This window comes from Rhamphochromis longiceps, linkage group LG14, assembly GCF_057381845.1.
Source record: "Rhamphochromis longiceps isolate RC_006_pf linkage group LG14, R_longiceps_female_GT1.1, whole genome shotgun sequence".
NCBI lineage: Eukaryota > Metazoa > Chordata > Actinopteri > Cichliformes > Cichlidae > Rhamphochromis > Rhamphochromis longiceps.
Window position 1 is genome coordinate 29693422 of NC_140570.1, and position 14251 is coordinate 29707672.

General features: G+C 40.4%; 2 protein-coding genes across 2 annotated transcripts in view; one reads left to right on the forward strand and one right to left on the reverse strand.

Moving 5' to 3' along the window:
- The window catches only part of dph1 (diphthamide biosynthesis 1), a 70953-nt gene extending 67215 nt beyond the window's left edge, over positions 1-3738 (reverse strand). Inside the window, exons 1-2 of the mRNA XM_085429415.1 lie at positions 3636-3738; positions 297-446 (exon numbers count right to left, since the gene is read on the reverse strand). Coding sequence (XP_085285541.1) covers positions 297-446; positions 3636-3687 — 202 coding nt within the window. The 5' untranslated portion in view covers positions 3688-3738. The remainder of the gene's footprint in view (positions 1-296; positions 447-3635) is intronic.
- Positions 3739-4978: 1240 nt separating this feature from the next.
- Positions 4979-14251, forward strand: part of rtn4rl1b (reticulon 4 receptor-like 1b) — a 156892-nt gene continuing 147619 nt past the window's right edge. The window contains exon 1 of the mRNA XM_085379274.1: positions 4979-5687. Coding sequence (XP_085235400.1) covers positions 5675-5687 — 13 coding nt within the window. The 5' untranslated portion in view covers positions 4979-5674. The remainder of the gene's footprint in view (positions 5688-14251) is intronic.

Below are 14251 nucleotides of genomic sequence, written 5' to 3' on the forward strand. Positions count from 1 at the left end.
CCGTTTCTCTTATGAAATCCCAGGCTGTGTAAAAGACAGCTACAGATCCTTTACGTCCAAATAACTTCATCCAAACTCTGACCCAATTCAGCAGTTAAATCAGAAGCCTGCCATGCATTTTAAAAGCTTATAGCACAAGCAATTTAGGCATTTGTGAATCTGGGTGAGGGCACAGCTGTACTCAGACTGAATGTGAGAATTGTAAAATTGTGGAATTCAACTACAGATTCTGTTTCCATTAAAAGCTTATGCAAAAAAACATTAAAAAAAACAAATAGGATGTAACAGAAACTCACCTCTCTTAGATTTTGCTTGTCTCACTCGCCAAACTGTCTTGTGGATCTCAAAGTTGTAATTCGCAGGCAGGGCTTTGATTGCCTCCTGTAACTCAGGGTCTTGGAGGATTTCATCTGGAATTTGATTGGCTACCCGCCGTGGTCCTCGAGCTAAAAAGAGAAAGTTAAATTATCGACCTGTTAGCAATGCGGTGAACACAGTCTGAAGCATATATAATGTACCTAGGTCTGTATAGAAAGTTCACTAAAGTTATCACAAAACTAGACTTTAAGTGAAGCAATACGCCAGTTTTTGCCTTAAGAAGAAACTACAGGAGTCCGTCTCTACAGAGTATTTTTAATAAAAGCAATTCAACACAGCAGGAAACATGCCCTTCTCAAAAACTTTATTAAAAGCGTTGCTGACAGTAATTAAAATGTGCATATCTTAAATCTGATATCATATCTTTGTCCTGTTTTCTATTACATGGAGTATTTTAATTATTTTCAAATAACTGCATTTAGAATTTATTTTAATTTTAAACAGTGCTTTAACCTCCTAGGACCTGGCGTCCACATATGTGGACATCACATTTTGGGTTATTTAGATCAAAATACTCAATTTTACACTACAAGGGCCTTACTCCACTTACGAGGACATTTTACTGCCACTGTTCTATCGAAATTTTAAACAAATATCCTTATATAGGGCTCTCATTTTTCTCAGAAACAAAAATAAGGTTAAAAAAAATCTGGTAATTCTTTGTTTTTACATTCATCGGGTGCCAATATGCCCAAATATCAAAGAGAAATTAAAAATGCATGCTTTGGGAGAGTTTGGGTCTTAGGAGGTTAAAGAAGTTGCATTATGTGCTCTCTTATGTTTGGAATTTTTTCAGTTTAGTTTTCTATTACTCATTGAACTTGCAGAAACACTGAAAACTGGGGAAGTTTAGAGCCAGAATTACAGTCACAATGTCCAGTATCATTCGAAAGTTTTGAGCTGCCCTTCGCCTTCTTATAGTTTCTAGGAAAGTGTGACATTGGTGCAGCAATTTGTTTAAAATGTGCAAACATTTTTTAATAAATAGCTAATAGCAAAGGCCCTAATAACAGAATTTAAAATATCTGTTATGTATAGACACAACACTGGCTCATCTCTTGAGTTTGGTGACCTTTTCATGCTTGAATGATTCAGAGGTCTGTGTTAAGTGGCTAAACAAAAGAGAGAAAAAACATTCCTCTGAAAATCGACAGAGACAATGAATAAGCGAACAATGTCCTAAACAAAAACTTTGAAAGACCTTCAAAAAAACCTGGAGAACTATTGCTCAAGTCCACTTTAAAAAATTACAAAAAAATATGGCTCCCTTACAGCAAAAACATAAAGAAATGATCACTGGCTCAAGACATACAACATTACCATATAATTATTCAACTTTGACACTGACTATTACTTGTCCTTATACTAAAGAACACTTTATTTTCCTAAATTTTTTAACAATAGATTTGACATTGAGTTAGAAATGTGGCATATTTTAAAAAAAAATGCAAAAACCTTTTGCCTTAAAGTGATGAATTAGCTTTTTTTTCCATTCTGTAGGAACATTTTCCTGACATGCAATAGGCCAACTTATCTTCTTGAAGATAAAGGTCACAGCAAATCAATACAAAGCTACTCTGAGTGATCACCTTAGTGCTGGGATGAAACAGCTCTAAAATTTGTGCAGTCATGCATCAACTTTTCATTTAAATCTGTCGTTTCAAGAAGAGGCAATTTCTTCTTGGCAAGATGAGTGACAAAACTTTTAAGGAAACACAACTTGATAACATCTAACCAAATCAAGAACACTCTGAAAGAAGTAGGCGTACCATTGTCAAGGCCTACAAACACAAGGTGGAAACCGCTGGGTTGTGTTTTTTTTTTGTTTTGTTTTGTTTTTGTGTCCCATTTGGATCTTTAGCCATCAGAATTGTTGTCTTAAGGCCAAGAAAGATGCCAAGCGGATTTATTTTACCAAGTGGATCATCATGGCCTTGCCATATTGGTCTATTTGATTGACCTTTATTATAATTATGAATTTATTTTATTTTCAGTTGCTACAAACGGGACAGACATGACTGGGGGATAGGACAGGGAGAAAGAATGAAAAAAAGAGAGGGATAGAAAGAAAACCAAAGGGGAGAAGAGACGGTGAGAAGGGGGGGAAGAAAGAAAGAAAAAACAAAAAAACAAAAAAAACACCTGGATCACCTGTATGGAGAAAAAAAACAGAAGAGAAAGCAAACAACAAAGAGCAACATAATAAAAAAAACGGCACCATCACAAACTAGCTAGCAGTAGATATCAGTAGATACTAAATAATAAACGATATTGTGCAGCACGCAAGATAGACAGCGCACAATGTGCTTTGAGGCAGCAGCCAAGAAAGCTGTAGTCCGCGTCTGTGAATACCCGTGTGTACACCTGTGTGCATACCTGTGTGGATCAGCATGCCAAAGGTTTCTCCATGTAACGATCTGCTAGGGAGTGTGGGGAGCCACAGCCCCGTCCTCCAGGGTATGAAGCAGGTATGGAGGAGATCAAAACTCCAGACATCCAGAGGCCCCCAGAACACAAGAGACCAAGGAAGACCAACAGAGGGGCAGCCGCGCCACTGTCCCAGTAAGAGCTGAGGAGAGTCCCAGATGAGGGCTCACTCAGCAGCCGAGGAGCAGAAGCCAGGGGGAGTTGCAGTGACGCGCCCGTGAGCTCCGCCGGCAGCCAGCCGTGCCTGAGTGACCGAGACCCCACCTCCGAAGTGGCCCGAGCGAGCCCCAGGCTCCAGGCCCCGATAAGCGGCCGCCAAGGAGTGAGCCGGTGTGCGACCAGTACAAATCCGGACAGCTGACCCGAACATTTAACTATCTACATTTATTTCTAAGGGTAAAATCTGATACCATGTGGTCTAAGGAGCTTGGGAAACTCCTTAGACTACGATGACCTGGATGACTGAGAACCTTCACAGACTGATACCGTGTGCAGCACCTATAAACCCAACGCATTACAAGGCATCAGAGAAATTTCTATATCTGAAATGTTTCTCTGCAGACACTCAGCAGCGATCTCAGGAAGTCACATCGACAAGTGTAAACGTGGATGGGATGCTTAGTGTTAATATACAAATGCTTTACCACGTAAATGTATAATGAACACCTCTTTTATCTACTTAACGTCATACAAGCTGGACGCGCTACTCACTTTCTTGTTTGTACTATAGCCATATCTGTTTTCGTTGCGGAAACCGCATGTCTACAAAACACTCACACGAAACAGAATTTCTTCTATATGAATTAATTTACAGACGAAATTAATGTTACCTGGGGGCTTTTTGGCAGGAACAAGTTGCACTTCACTCGAGGGCGCAGCCATCTTTCTTTTCCTCCAAAACACACACACACGTGTGAGGAACAGAAAGGCGAAACCAATCGATTACAGAGAACAATGAGGAGAAGCGGAGCACCGATGCAACCGATTTAGCTGATCGGGACAAGAAGACAGGGTGACCAGACTTAATTGACCTGAAAACTTGTGTATAAAACGTTTCTATACTGCAGGTTAAACAGCAATAGCAAAGAGCAAGAGCCAATACTCGGAGTGGGAATAAAATCTAATGAAATAGAACTAATGTTATGGTCTATAACCTATTTCATAATAATAATAATAATAATAATAATAATAATAATAATAATAATAATAATAATAATAATAATAACACAATAGAAGAAAATATACAATAGAAAATATAAATAGATCATATAGATATAATATAAATAAATAGAAAATAAATACAAGGCGCAAAAAAATACTCAAAGAAAATCGTTTAAACAATTATTTCAATATCTCAGCTCCAAACTGCTTTAAACTGACATTTAAAATTAAATAAAACCACGCATATGATTATAATCTGAACCAAGAACTGAAAACATTCCTGACTTGCATTGCAATTGCACACACCTGCTGCTATGTATATATTTTTAGTATTTCTTTTAGCACTATTTATATTATTATATTACTATTTATTACCTTATTGTTAGGGCTGTTTTTGTTGTGCATCTGCACCTTATTGTTGTCAATGTCTACGCATGGGACAGTGTGAAACGTAATTTCAATTCCTTTGTATGGCAAGTACATTTGAAGAAATTGACAAATAAAAGTATTCTATTCTATTCTATTCTATAATCTGTGAGTACTTCGTGCACGTGTGTGTATATGTGTGTGCGTGAGAGTGAGAGGGGGGGGGGGGGGATCGGGCTGTTATCTATAATATATACAGTTGGGTGGATGAATTTCTTTAGCAAATGAGTTTCTTTTATAGCACATCACCTGGTTTTCCTGACATTTTGTATGCTGATTAAGATTATTGTCGGAGATTGAAGTTTTTGTTGTTGTTTTGGGTTTTTTTTCTCTCCTTATGTCATTTCATATGTTTTACGAAGCCCGCTGGTGTCAGGGAGCAGTGTGTCTGACAGGGGCAGAGGCACTGAGAGCGATGGAGCAGTGTGCTGCCCGGTGGAGGGAGGCTGAGGCGGTAACATACTTCTCCCTCCTTGAGCGCATCAGCAAGCCCTGAACCATAGGTAGAAAGCAGAGAGAGAGAGGGAGGGAGAGATATTCACAGACAAGATCACAGAAATGTAATAATTACGAGGGGAGAGCGGAAAAGTGGGGGATTTTAAGAAAAGCGACGCCATCAAAGTCTACACTATTAAGGAGGATTTGAAGAGTCTACGTTTATAGGCTAATCCGACATCAGAGGCGAAATGTGAATCCAAATAACTTATGTTAATTAGAGATTTTAAATATGGTGAGATTTGAACGGCACCGAAGCACCGAGAGAAGAATTTGAGATTGGCCACTTGAATTGAAATATCTGTGGGGGGTTTTTTAATCGGAGTCTTCCTGTGATCACCGTCGACTTGCCCCCCAGAACTGATTTGAAGCTTGCACGGTGATTCGGGTTTGAAAGGAGTTGGCTGTAAGGGGCTGTGTCGGACTGTACTGAGCGTTTGCGGTCATTACTCACATTGGAGTTAACATTATTTCGGACAGAGGGGGGACGCTTTTAGTTGGTCTGCTTTCCCGGTGATTTCTGCCTCATTTCCAGATCTGCCAGACTTTATGAAAAAGAAAACTGTTGTTTGTTAATATTTATCAATCCCGCGGCAGCCATCCTGCAACTACAACTCAATACAGTGGATCGCAAGAAAATCCAGAGGAGTGACAGCTAACACTCGCACGACGAGCCACGAAAGCTGTGGATCAACTTCAAAACTAAAAGGCACAAGTTCCAAGTCTGGAATATAAGAATAGATGATTCTCAGAGGACATAAGACGAAAAACACCTAGGCCTGCAAAAATGTTCAAAAGGGGTGAGTAAGTCTCAACTTTTGCCCCCCAAAATTAAGTCGTATTTTAACCACGACGAAGTCTGCTTTGTCGTAATGCCCCACGGTACGTGGATCTACAGCGTGCACTTTTTAGCGTTATGAAACAGATGTTTAAATATGACACAATCATAATGCACCACACTGCCCCGCAGATGTATTATTACAGCCGATGCGCCATTCTAAGCGCATCTTTAATTTGCAAAACACGCACTGAAGGTTTCTGGCAATGAAATATTCATCTGTGTAAGGATACACGGGGACGAGTGTGTGATATTAATACAGCTGATGCCGCACTGCAGTTTATGAGTTGTACCCGGGTCACAGGGCTATCTCTCCGAGCACTTCCCTCGGTTGAAGGATTATTAGTTTGCTCTGTGTCAGTACATTTAGATGTGATGGATCAAATCGTAGTTCACAAGGTTATTCTCCGCTGGCTACACACTATATGAGCACTCAAGACCTTTGGCACTTAATATAAAAAGGAAGAGCTCCTGAAACTTTTAATATCGAGATCCCCCCGGTAGATAGCTATCGTGCTCTCTTGCTTTGTCCCTATCTTTGCTCCAAGGAATGGTTTCTTTCATTCAATGCTTCAACTGACCAATCAGCTGTATAGCTGTCTGCACTAGATGTGTAACAGTAGGGAGACTAAAACCTCTAATGAGAATGGATTAGAGCACTATGCTCCCACTGTGCTTTTATTGAGGGAGTGGAATAGTGAAATTAAACTGTTTCTCATTTTGCTGTGGCCCCTGGAGACCCTTTAGGGACCCCTGGAGACCTCTAGTCTCCACTTTTCCAGCCACTGCATTAGGATTTACTTTTCTCTGACTTTGCCATGGCATACAGCAAATGGCTTGTGTTGTATTTTTAGCTATTTGTTCTGTCTTGTGATAAACTGTCTGTTTAGAGGGTTTGTTTCTGTCATGTTCCTCCAGGGCAGAGAAAAACAACATGTTTTTTTAGCTGTCATCAGATCGATTATTGCTGTTCCAGCAGTTGAGATGAAACACGCTGTGTTTATAGCTGCTTATAGCTCTGAGAAGAGGTTTAATGTCTAAGCTTGTATCCTGACAGTTTCTCATAACTGATGTGGCTACACACGAAATAGACAGTTCATTCACAGCTTTTATGAGAAGTGTTACAGCTGGATATCTGGGAGAACTGGCGTGAGTCATGATGTAGGTTCTACAAGAAGCTCTTTTCCAGAAGAGAGTTTAACACATGCACAAATATGTCTCTCTCTGTTCTAACTAACAAGCACACTGGTAAGTGCCGAAGTGATAACATGTAATTATAACGAGCAGATTCTCAACGAGAAGATTCCCCAGAGCACACATTCATTTTTTTTCTCTTTCAGTGTATATAGCAAGGGTTAAATTAAGAACTGAACTGTACAGAGGTGATTGGCCTCTGAGGATTTGGTATTCATCCTACATTGTCACTTGTGAATCAGCTGTCCAGCCACTGCACAGTGGCGGACAGAAAATCACTTAATTCAAAACAAATGACTTGCCAACATGTCTGGGTCTACAATAGTGAAGCAGAGATGCGTCAGCTTTGGCAGGAACACTGCAGAAGTTCTGTGGTGAATTTGAATTTTTTTAACCTAAAATAACACATTCCAGGGAGCCTGTCTGATGCACCGGGCACAGCATTTACTGTTAGACACCCACCATTCACATACACATAGAAGGAAAACATCTTAGCTGACCCATGTTGAGAGCACACCTCAGGATGACTCCATATTGTAGTTTGCTGTGGCTAATTACCATCTTAATGGAATGGGCACTTAGAATTTACAATGTTGATCTCATAAGCTTCAGGCAATGATTTTGTACAGGTTGTTTATTGTTGCAGTGAGGTAATATTTGTTTGGCTGTGCCCATACAAACAACAAACATGTCTGAAAATGTGCAGGTGTTATAGTGTATATTCAACTGAGACAACACGGTCCACATATCTTTGTTTGACTGATGTTTATGATTCTGCTTTGTGTCTTTTCTGTGACTTCGAACAACTTAGAGCAGCTATGAGGTTGAGTCTGTATCTGGGTTCAGTACGTGTCTGCTTTTACGTAGCCATGCAATACATGTCACTCCATCTCTGTCTTGACTCTTCTGTCTTTCTCACTTGCACCGTCTTTCTTTTTCTTAAAACCAGTCAGCCATAGAGTGGACACAAGGGATGATCTGTCAGAACAGCTCTGAGATGGAAAGGACAAGATGTCCACTGAATATACCATGCCGCGGCATGCTGTAATTGCTGCTACATGTTATTCAGGATTATTGGAAGAGGCTCAGCTTAGGCTTTTTGAACTTGGGCATATAACAAATGATCCATGCAGACAGGCATAGAAAGGCATGCAACTTATGTACTTGCTGACTCACTTGCGGAATTATTTTTAAAAAAAAATCTACTCGCTGTAAAAGATAAAGATGCACATACCCTTGTCCTTTCATAATTACACAGATAGATTTGTTTATGCTGCTTTAGCCCATTCATGATGCGGACCTGCATTTCATAGATTATTTCACTTCAGTAAGCAGCCATAAGTTTCTGCTCATTTTGAAGTAGTATAAAAATCAATTTTCAATGGCTTGAACATTGTTGAGAATATCACAGGCAACATGAAATCACCTTTATTAATTAATCACGCACATTAATTTTGCACTGCCATGCTATTTCACACAGGGAACTAGATGGATGTGTTTTTTTCTTTTTCTTTTTTAAACTGGTTATCTATGGCCAGGAAACATAAACAAAAAGGCTCTGTTAATCCCCAGTGCTTGAAAGACAAAATTCAAATAGCAACAAGAATGCATTATCACATGACAGGTTTGATGCTTTAGAGCATGAATTCTGCAAAACTCTGCCTGCATATGAACAGGGAGAGATCAGTGCAGGCAATATGTATGGATAAATAAGATATTGACATACTTCCCATTTTATTATGGAAAAAAATGAAAGCAGTCTTTTAAATGCAAAAGAATGCAAAACATAAGTGGGGCGACCGTGGCTCAGGGGGTTGGGAAGCGTATCTGTAACCGGAAGGTCGCCGGTTCGATTCCCGGGTTCTCTGTCCTGGTCGTTGTGTCCTTGGGCAAGACACTTTACCCTACCGCCTACTGGTGTTGGCCAGAGGGGCCGATGGCGCGATATGGTAGCCTCGCTTCTGTCAGTCTGCCCCAAGGCAGCTGTGGCTACAACCGTAGCTTGCCTCCACCAGTGTGTGAATGAATAGTGGCATTGTAAAGCGCTTTGGGTGCCTTGAAAAGTGCTATATAAATCCAATCCCTCATTATTATAAGCGTATATAACTTAAAACAGAGCTTGTTTATAGTTTCTAGGAGTAGCTCTTCATCCTGTACTGAAAAGAGCCACCTACAAACTTTGTCGTGCTTTGAAAACTGCTATGCTTTGGCTGTAATGAAGAAGAAAAACATGCAAAATCACTGATAAATATGATCACTGTAATAAGTCTGAGGCAGCAGTCATTTACCAAAAACGTATTAGAGAAACACAGAAAACACAGAAAAAATGTCTTCAAAATCTCCTACTTATGTGTTTACACAGAACACCAATCCCCTCCAGACACCTCCCATTAGATTGCTTCCACCATTATTCCCATTTAGTATTGCACAAGTTTCCACAAAGTGACATCCTTTTCCCATTAAAATATTCCCAGAGCAACGTTTGCTTCCCCGAAAGCTTCGTAATTTGCACAAGGAGTTGTTTTTCAGAGCAAAACACTCGGGTCAGCATGTACTTGGTTCAGCTTGTCGTTTGGACAGGTTTAACACATCTGATCTTTTCCTGCTGTTCACCTACTACATTTTGTTGCATCTGTCTCTCGCATAGTTTAGCCCAGCACACATAATAGCAAACTGCATGAGGAATGGATTATGTGTTTCCTTGGAAATTCTATAGCATAAGCAGCACAAGTTTTACCTCACTGATACCTTATCTTTACGCTAATAATTCATGACCATATATTCATGTTCTAAATCTAAAACAGGATTTTCACTGTCTCCCGAAAACAACTCTACATGTGTGCACAAACACACTTGCAAACACTGAAAGTATGGTAAGGTTTCCTTTTTTGTGTCAGGCTTTCAAGATAAGACTACTTAGGAAATGCATTTGCACTGACTTCATTTAACATGATGAGCTTCTTTTTTTTAAAAATAGAATTTAGCTCAAAAAGAACAAAGGGAACTGGAAGAACACCACAGTGCATGGAGGCTTTACGCTGGTGAGGACATGCATTCACATCAGCAATTATATGAATAGTAATTAAATGAACATTTGAACATGGTAAACTCATAATTGAAAACAACAACAGCACAGTGTCCTCTTTAATCTCCCAACTACAGTGATTGACAATATATAGAGGGATAATTGCTTTTTTGATATGCTGTAGCATTTAGTAATCATATTTGGAAAATCAGCTGCAACTACAAGCACCGACTTTAAAGTAGCACATGGCCCATGTTATTTTCAGCTCTACCTAGCTGGGCTGGAGGATTTGCTATTAATGATTGCAGCACAATGAATATAGTGTAAGGGGAACACCTGTGGCCTCCGCTCTTTAGCTTTCCAGCTCTGCTCACTTATGCAGGTTGTATCTTGTGGACCTGTGTCAGTGGAATCAGAAATGCTCTTTAGCCACAGCTCCAATAATGCCCTCCACAATATCAAATAATAAGGGGCTACTCATTTTTTTCTTTTGGCAGGAATTTTTTTAACCAGAGCCTGGTATGACTCATAGACATCAAGTGCTATGCTGTTGATCATAAAGCAAAACATTAAAGGAAAAAGATGTCTTCTTGGCTTTTCCTGAATAAGAAACATGGGTTGTGCCCTTATCCATCACAAGTGATTTGAAATGTTTGCTCAGAAATGCCCATCCGTCATTGCTGCAAAAATGCAACCATCCTCAAGACTCAAAGATAGTTGAGAATAGATTCCTTGCTCACATTATCACCTTCCTAATCCGCTCACAGTGTCAGCCTTTTGCTATCACTCCTTGTCAGCTCTGCATTGTTGTACTTTTCAGCGTGACTTGTGTTTCTGTGCGGGTGTGAGGCAGTGCGGACTGATGTCTGAGGGTTTGGAGGAGAGCAGGTTTGAGAGAAGTGAAGAGGATAATGTAGAGAGGAGCAAAAATATAAACCTCAAACTGATCCTCTAAGTCTTTTCTAAGCTGCCTGAAAAATAGAAAGCAAATTTGAGCGGAGGACGACATTTCTGGTTCTCTCTGACAGTTGTTTAAGGGTGTAAATTTTAAGACCTTCTACACATCTGTTTAAACTCGCAGGGTAATCAAAACATGAAGTAGATGCGTGAAAATGAAATAAACCGAGAGCAACTTATTTTTGTGCCGTTTTGCATAAGCTTTGGTGCACGCTATGAAGGCAACGAAGAAAAAAAATCAATAAAATGGCCCATTGGTAGTCTTAAGACCTATTCTAGAAAACACAGAGTCTAGGGTAATTGACAGAGGAACATTACCAATTATTGGATAACTGAGTCACATTTATTATCCTGCCACAGTGCACCTCTGCATTCCAAATATCTGATTTAGCCAAAGGAGACTGCTCAAACCCAAAAGCCATTTATTTAGTGCCCAATACTCAGGAGTGCTTCCAAAAAAAGAGTCTGGCACGTGACATCTAACAGAAGATGGCAAATAATTAACAAGTGTTTATGTGTGTGTGTGTAGGTGCTGTGCCTGTTAAAGAATACAGCACTCGCTGGTGTGCATGACACTTCTTTGCTATGAATTGTTGTTGTTGTTTTTGTTTTCTGGGAGCCATTTCACACTTCCCTGTCAACCATTTCACATTGAATTAGGTCATGAGGGCTCTGAGTTCAGAAGTGGATGCTGTGCTCTTACGCAGCTGAGAACTCTCTTATTAATGCGGTCTGAAGCGACATCTGAACGATTAACTCCGCGCAACATTTTGAATATGAGTCAAAATTACAGAGTGTGCAAAAAAAGTCTGTCCATCTCTGTTTGCCCTTTAAAAAGTCACCTGATTCTTGTGTGAACGCCATTTCCTCACTCTTTGTGGTGGAAATGAGATGCAAGGTTGGTCATTAGCGGATGATAATGAGGTGAAAGAGACAAACAACCTAAGCCCTGTTGGTTTTTCTAATATTAATAATTAATTTGTGATTAAGTGGCTAATTGGAGTTTAAAGGTCAATGTCGTCGAGAATGCCATGGATCTTCGAAGACAGGAGGGAGGTGGGGGAGAGACAGAGGGAGACAGTCCAAGAGACTGTTGACAGTAATCCCAGGTGCTCTCCTGTTACTGTGACAGCTCTCCCCCTTCCTGAGCTATCCTCCCCAGGCGACATTGCCTTTGTGTGCTGAGGACAGCAATTCAGTTACACCAGCACCTGGGCATCTGCCCTTTTGCCATTGAGAGTTAGCAAGTTCTCAAAATGGAGTGGCATATCATCAAGACACAGCAGAGGTTAACAAGAGGGGAGAGGGGGATGTCTATCGCACATGTTCGTTCTTCTTATCGGAAGGGGAACATATTTGTGTATAGATTAGAAACTATACGTTGTAAATGGTCCATTAAGTGTTTGTAACATTGGCTTGTAGGTGAGCTCAGTATAATAAGCCTGTGGGGCGATCGTGGCTCAAGAGTTGGGAGTTTGCCTTGTAATCAGTTCAAGCCCCGGCTCTCGGTCGTTGTGTGCTTGGGCAAGACACTTCACCTGTTGTCTACTGGTGGTGGTCAGAGGGCCGGGTGGCGCCAGTGTCCGGCAGCCTCGCCTCTGTCACTGCGTCCCAGGGTGGCTGTAGCTACATTGTGGCTACAATGTAGTTTGCCATCACCAGTGTGTGAGTGTGTGTGTGAATGGGTGGATGACTGGTTGTGTAAAGCGCTTTGGGGTCCTTAGGGACTAGTAAAAGCGCTATACAAATAAAGGCCAATAAAGCTACCTTGAGCAGGTCCTTTCTGATCGCCAGTCAGTTGCAGAGCTTCTTGTGTTACATAAAATAATCAAATTCCTGGCATTGATTTATCACGCTTATTATGCCTCAGATTATTCTCACACTCCATCCATATCACCGTCAGAACTCATTTGTTTCAAGGTGCTTGACGTAAATACAATGGCTAATTCAGTTTCCCGAGTATGCAGGTTTGAAGATGCTTCCACATAAAACTTCTGGCAACTAGGGAAAATTAAAACACTCGAAAGGGAATGAGATGAGGACAGTAACAACCGTCATCTTTTCATTTTTCTCCTCCTGCCTCCCGTCTCTGGCCCAGTAGCCATCTCCTGTAGATGTGGCCTGCTCATCGCTGGCATTAATGAGGCAGGTTACTGTCACAGACACATCTGAGCTTAGTGCTTGTAATATCTGCCATGTCTGTGTTCTGGCTAATGTTATCTATGCTCGTAGGCCTGTCATGACTTTTAAGAACAGTCAGGGTTCAGGTAATTGCTGCAACGAATTAATTCAGGCCTGAAATGTGAATTCACACTGTGGCCTACAACTGCAGCACCACTTAAAGAACAGTCTCACGCTATCCAGTCACAGGATAATTTGGCTAATTATGGCTAATCTTGAAAGAAACTTAGCTTGAACCTTTATTTTGATTCATCTACTTTCAAAAATTGGTATATATTTGACTCTTATTTGAAAGCACCATTTTCTTTTATTAAATATTTCAAGAGTGAATTGATGTGATACAGCCTGGTACAAGATGTTGTCTCATATAATCGCTTGAGGGGGACAAGAGGATTTACTATAGAATCCAAAAAATAGTTGAATAGGGAAATGTGCGAGCATTATTTAAAAGGCAGGACTGAGAGACAGATGGAGTTGTAGTAATTACAGAATATAGGCCAAGGTCTTTTCTACAATCGCACATCTTTTTATATGCAAATCCCTGACAATTGTCTTAGAATGGTCTTAAATTCAGTCATTTACAGCAGCATAACCATGTTTTGACCTTATTAAGACTCATAGAAAGGGGATAAGAAAGGATTGGAATTACCAGATTCAATTTACCCTCCATTTTTTTCATATCTGGCTAAATCTGAGTCAAAAATGTCCTACTGCTTTTGCAGCAACCTTACTCAAATTGAAATCTATTTCTGGTGCAGAAAGGACCTCTCTTATGCTCCCTCCTTATGTACTGGAGTCCTTGACATTTGTCGGCTTTCCTTCCCTAACAAACACTGTTCTTCTGAATTGGCCCTCACTCATAGAAATCACTGAAGCCAAAAAGTGCTTGCATCATAAACACTGGGCAGCAAACTCACAATAGAGGAGCAAGGTGCCGTTTTGTGTGGCAGAGATAAGCGTTTTAATTATTCAAGTATTTGGTAAAGAGTATAGAGGACTAGCTAGATTTAAACGACACGCTGAGGTGGTTTGTGACACATAATGCATGCGGCGAATGCTTATAACATGTTAGTATTGTGCTGCATTGCAACTCCAGCCTGCTTAACTGTTGTTGCTGCGCCTTTTTTTTTGGGAGAGGTGTGGCTGGGAAGACTGTACTTCAGGATGGG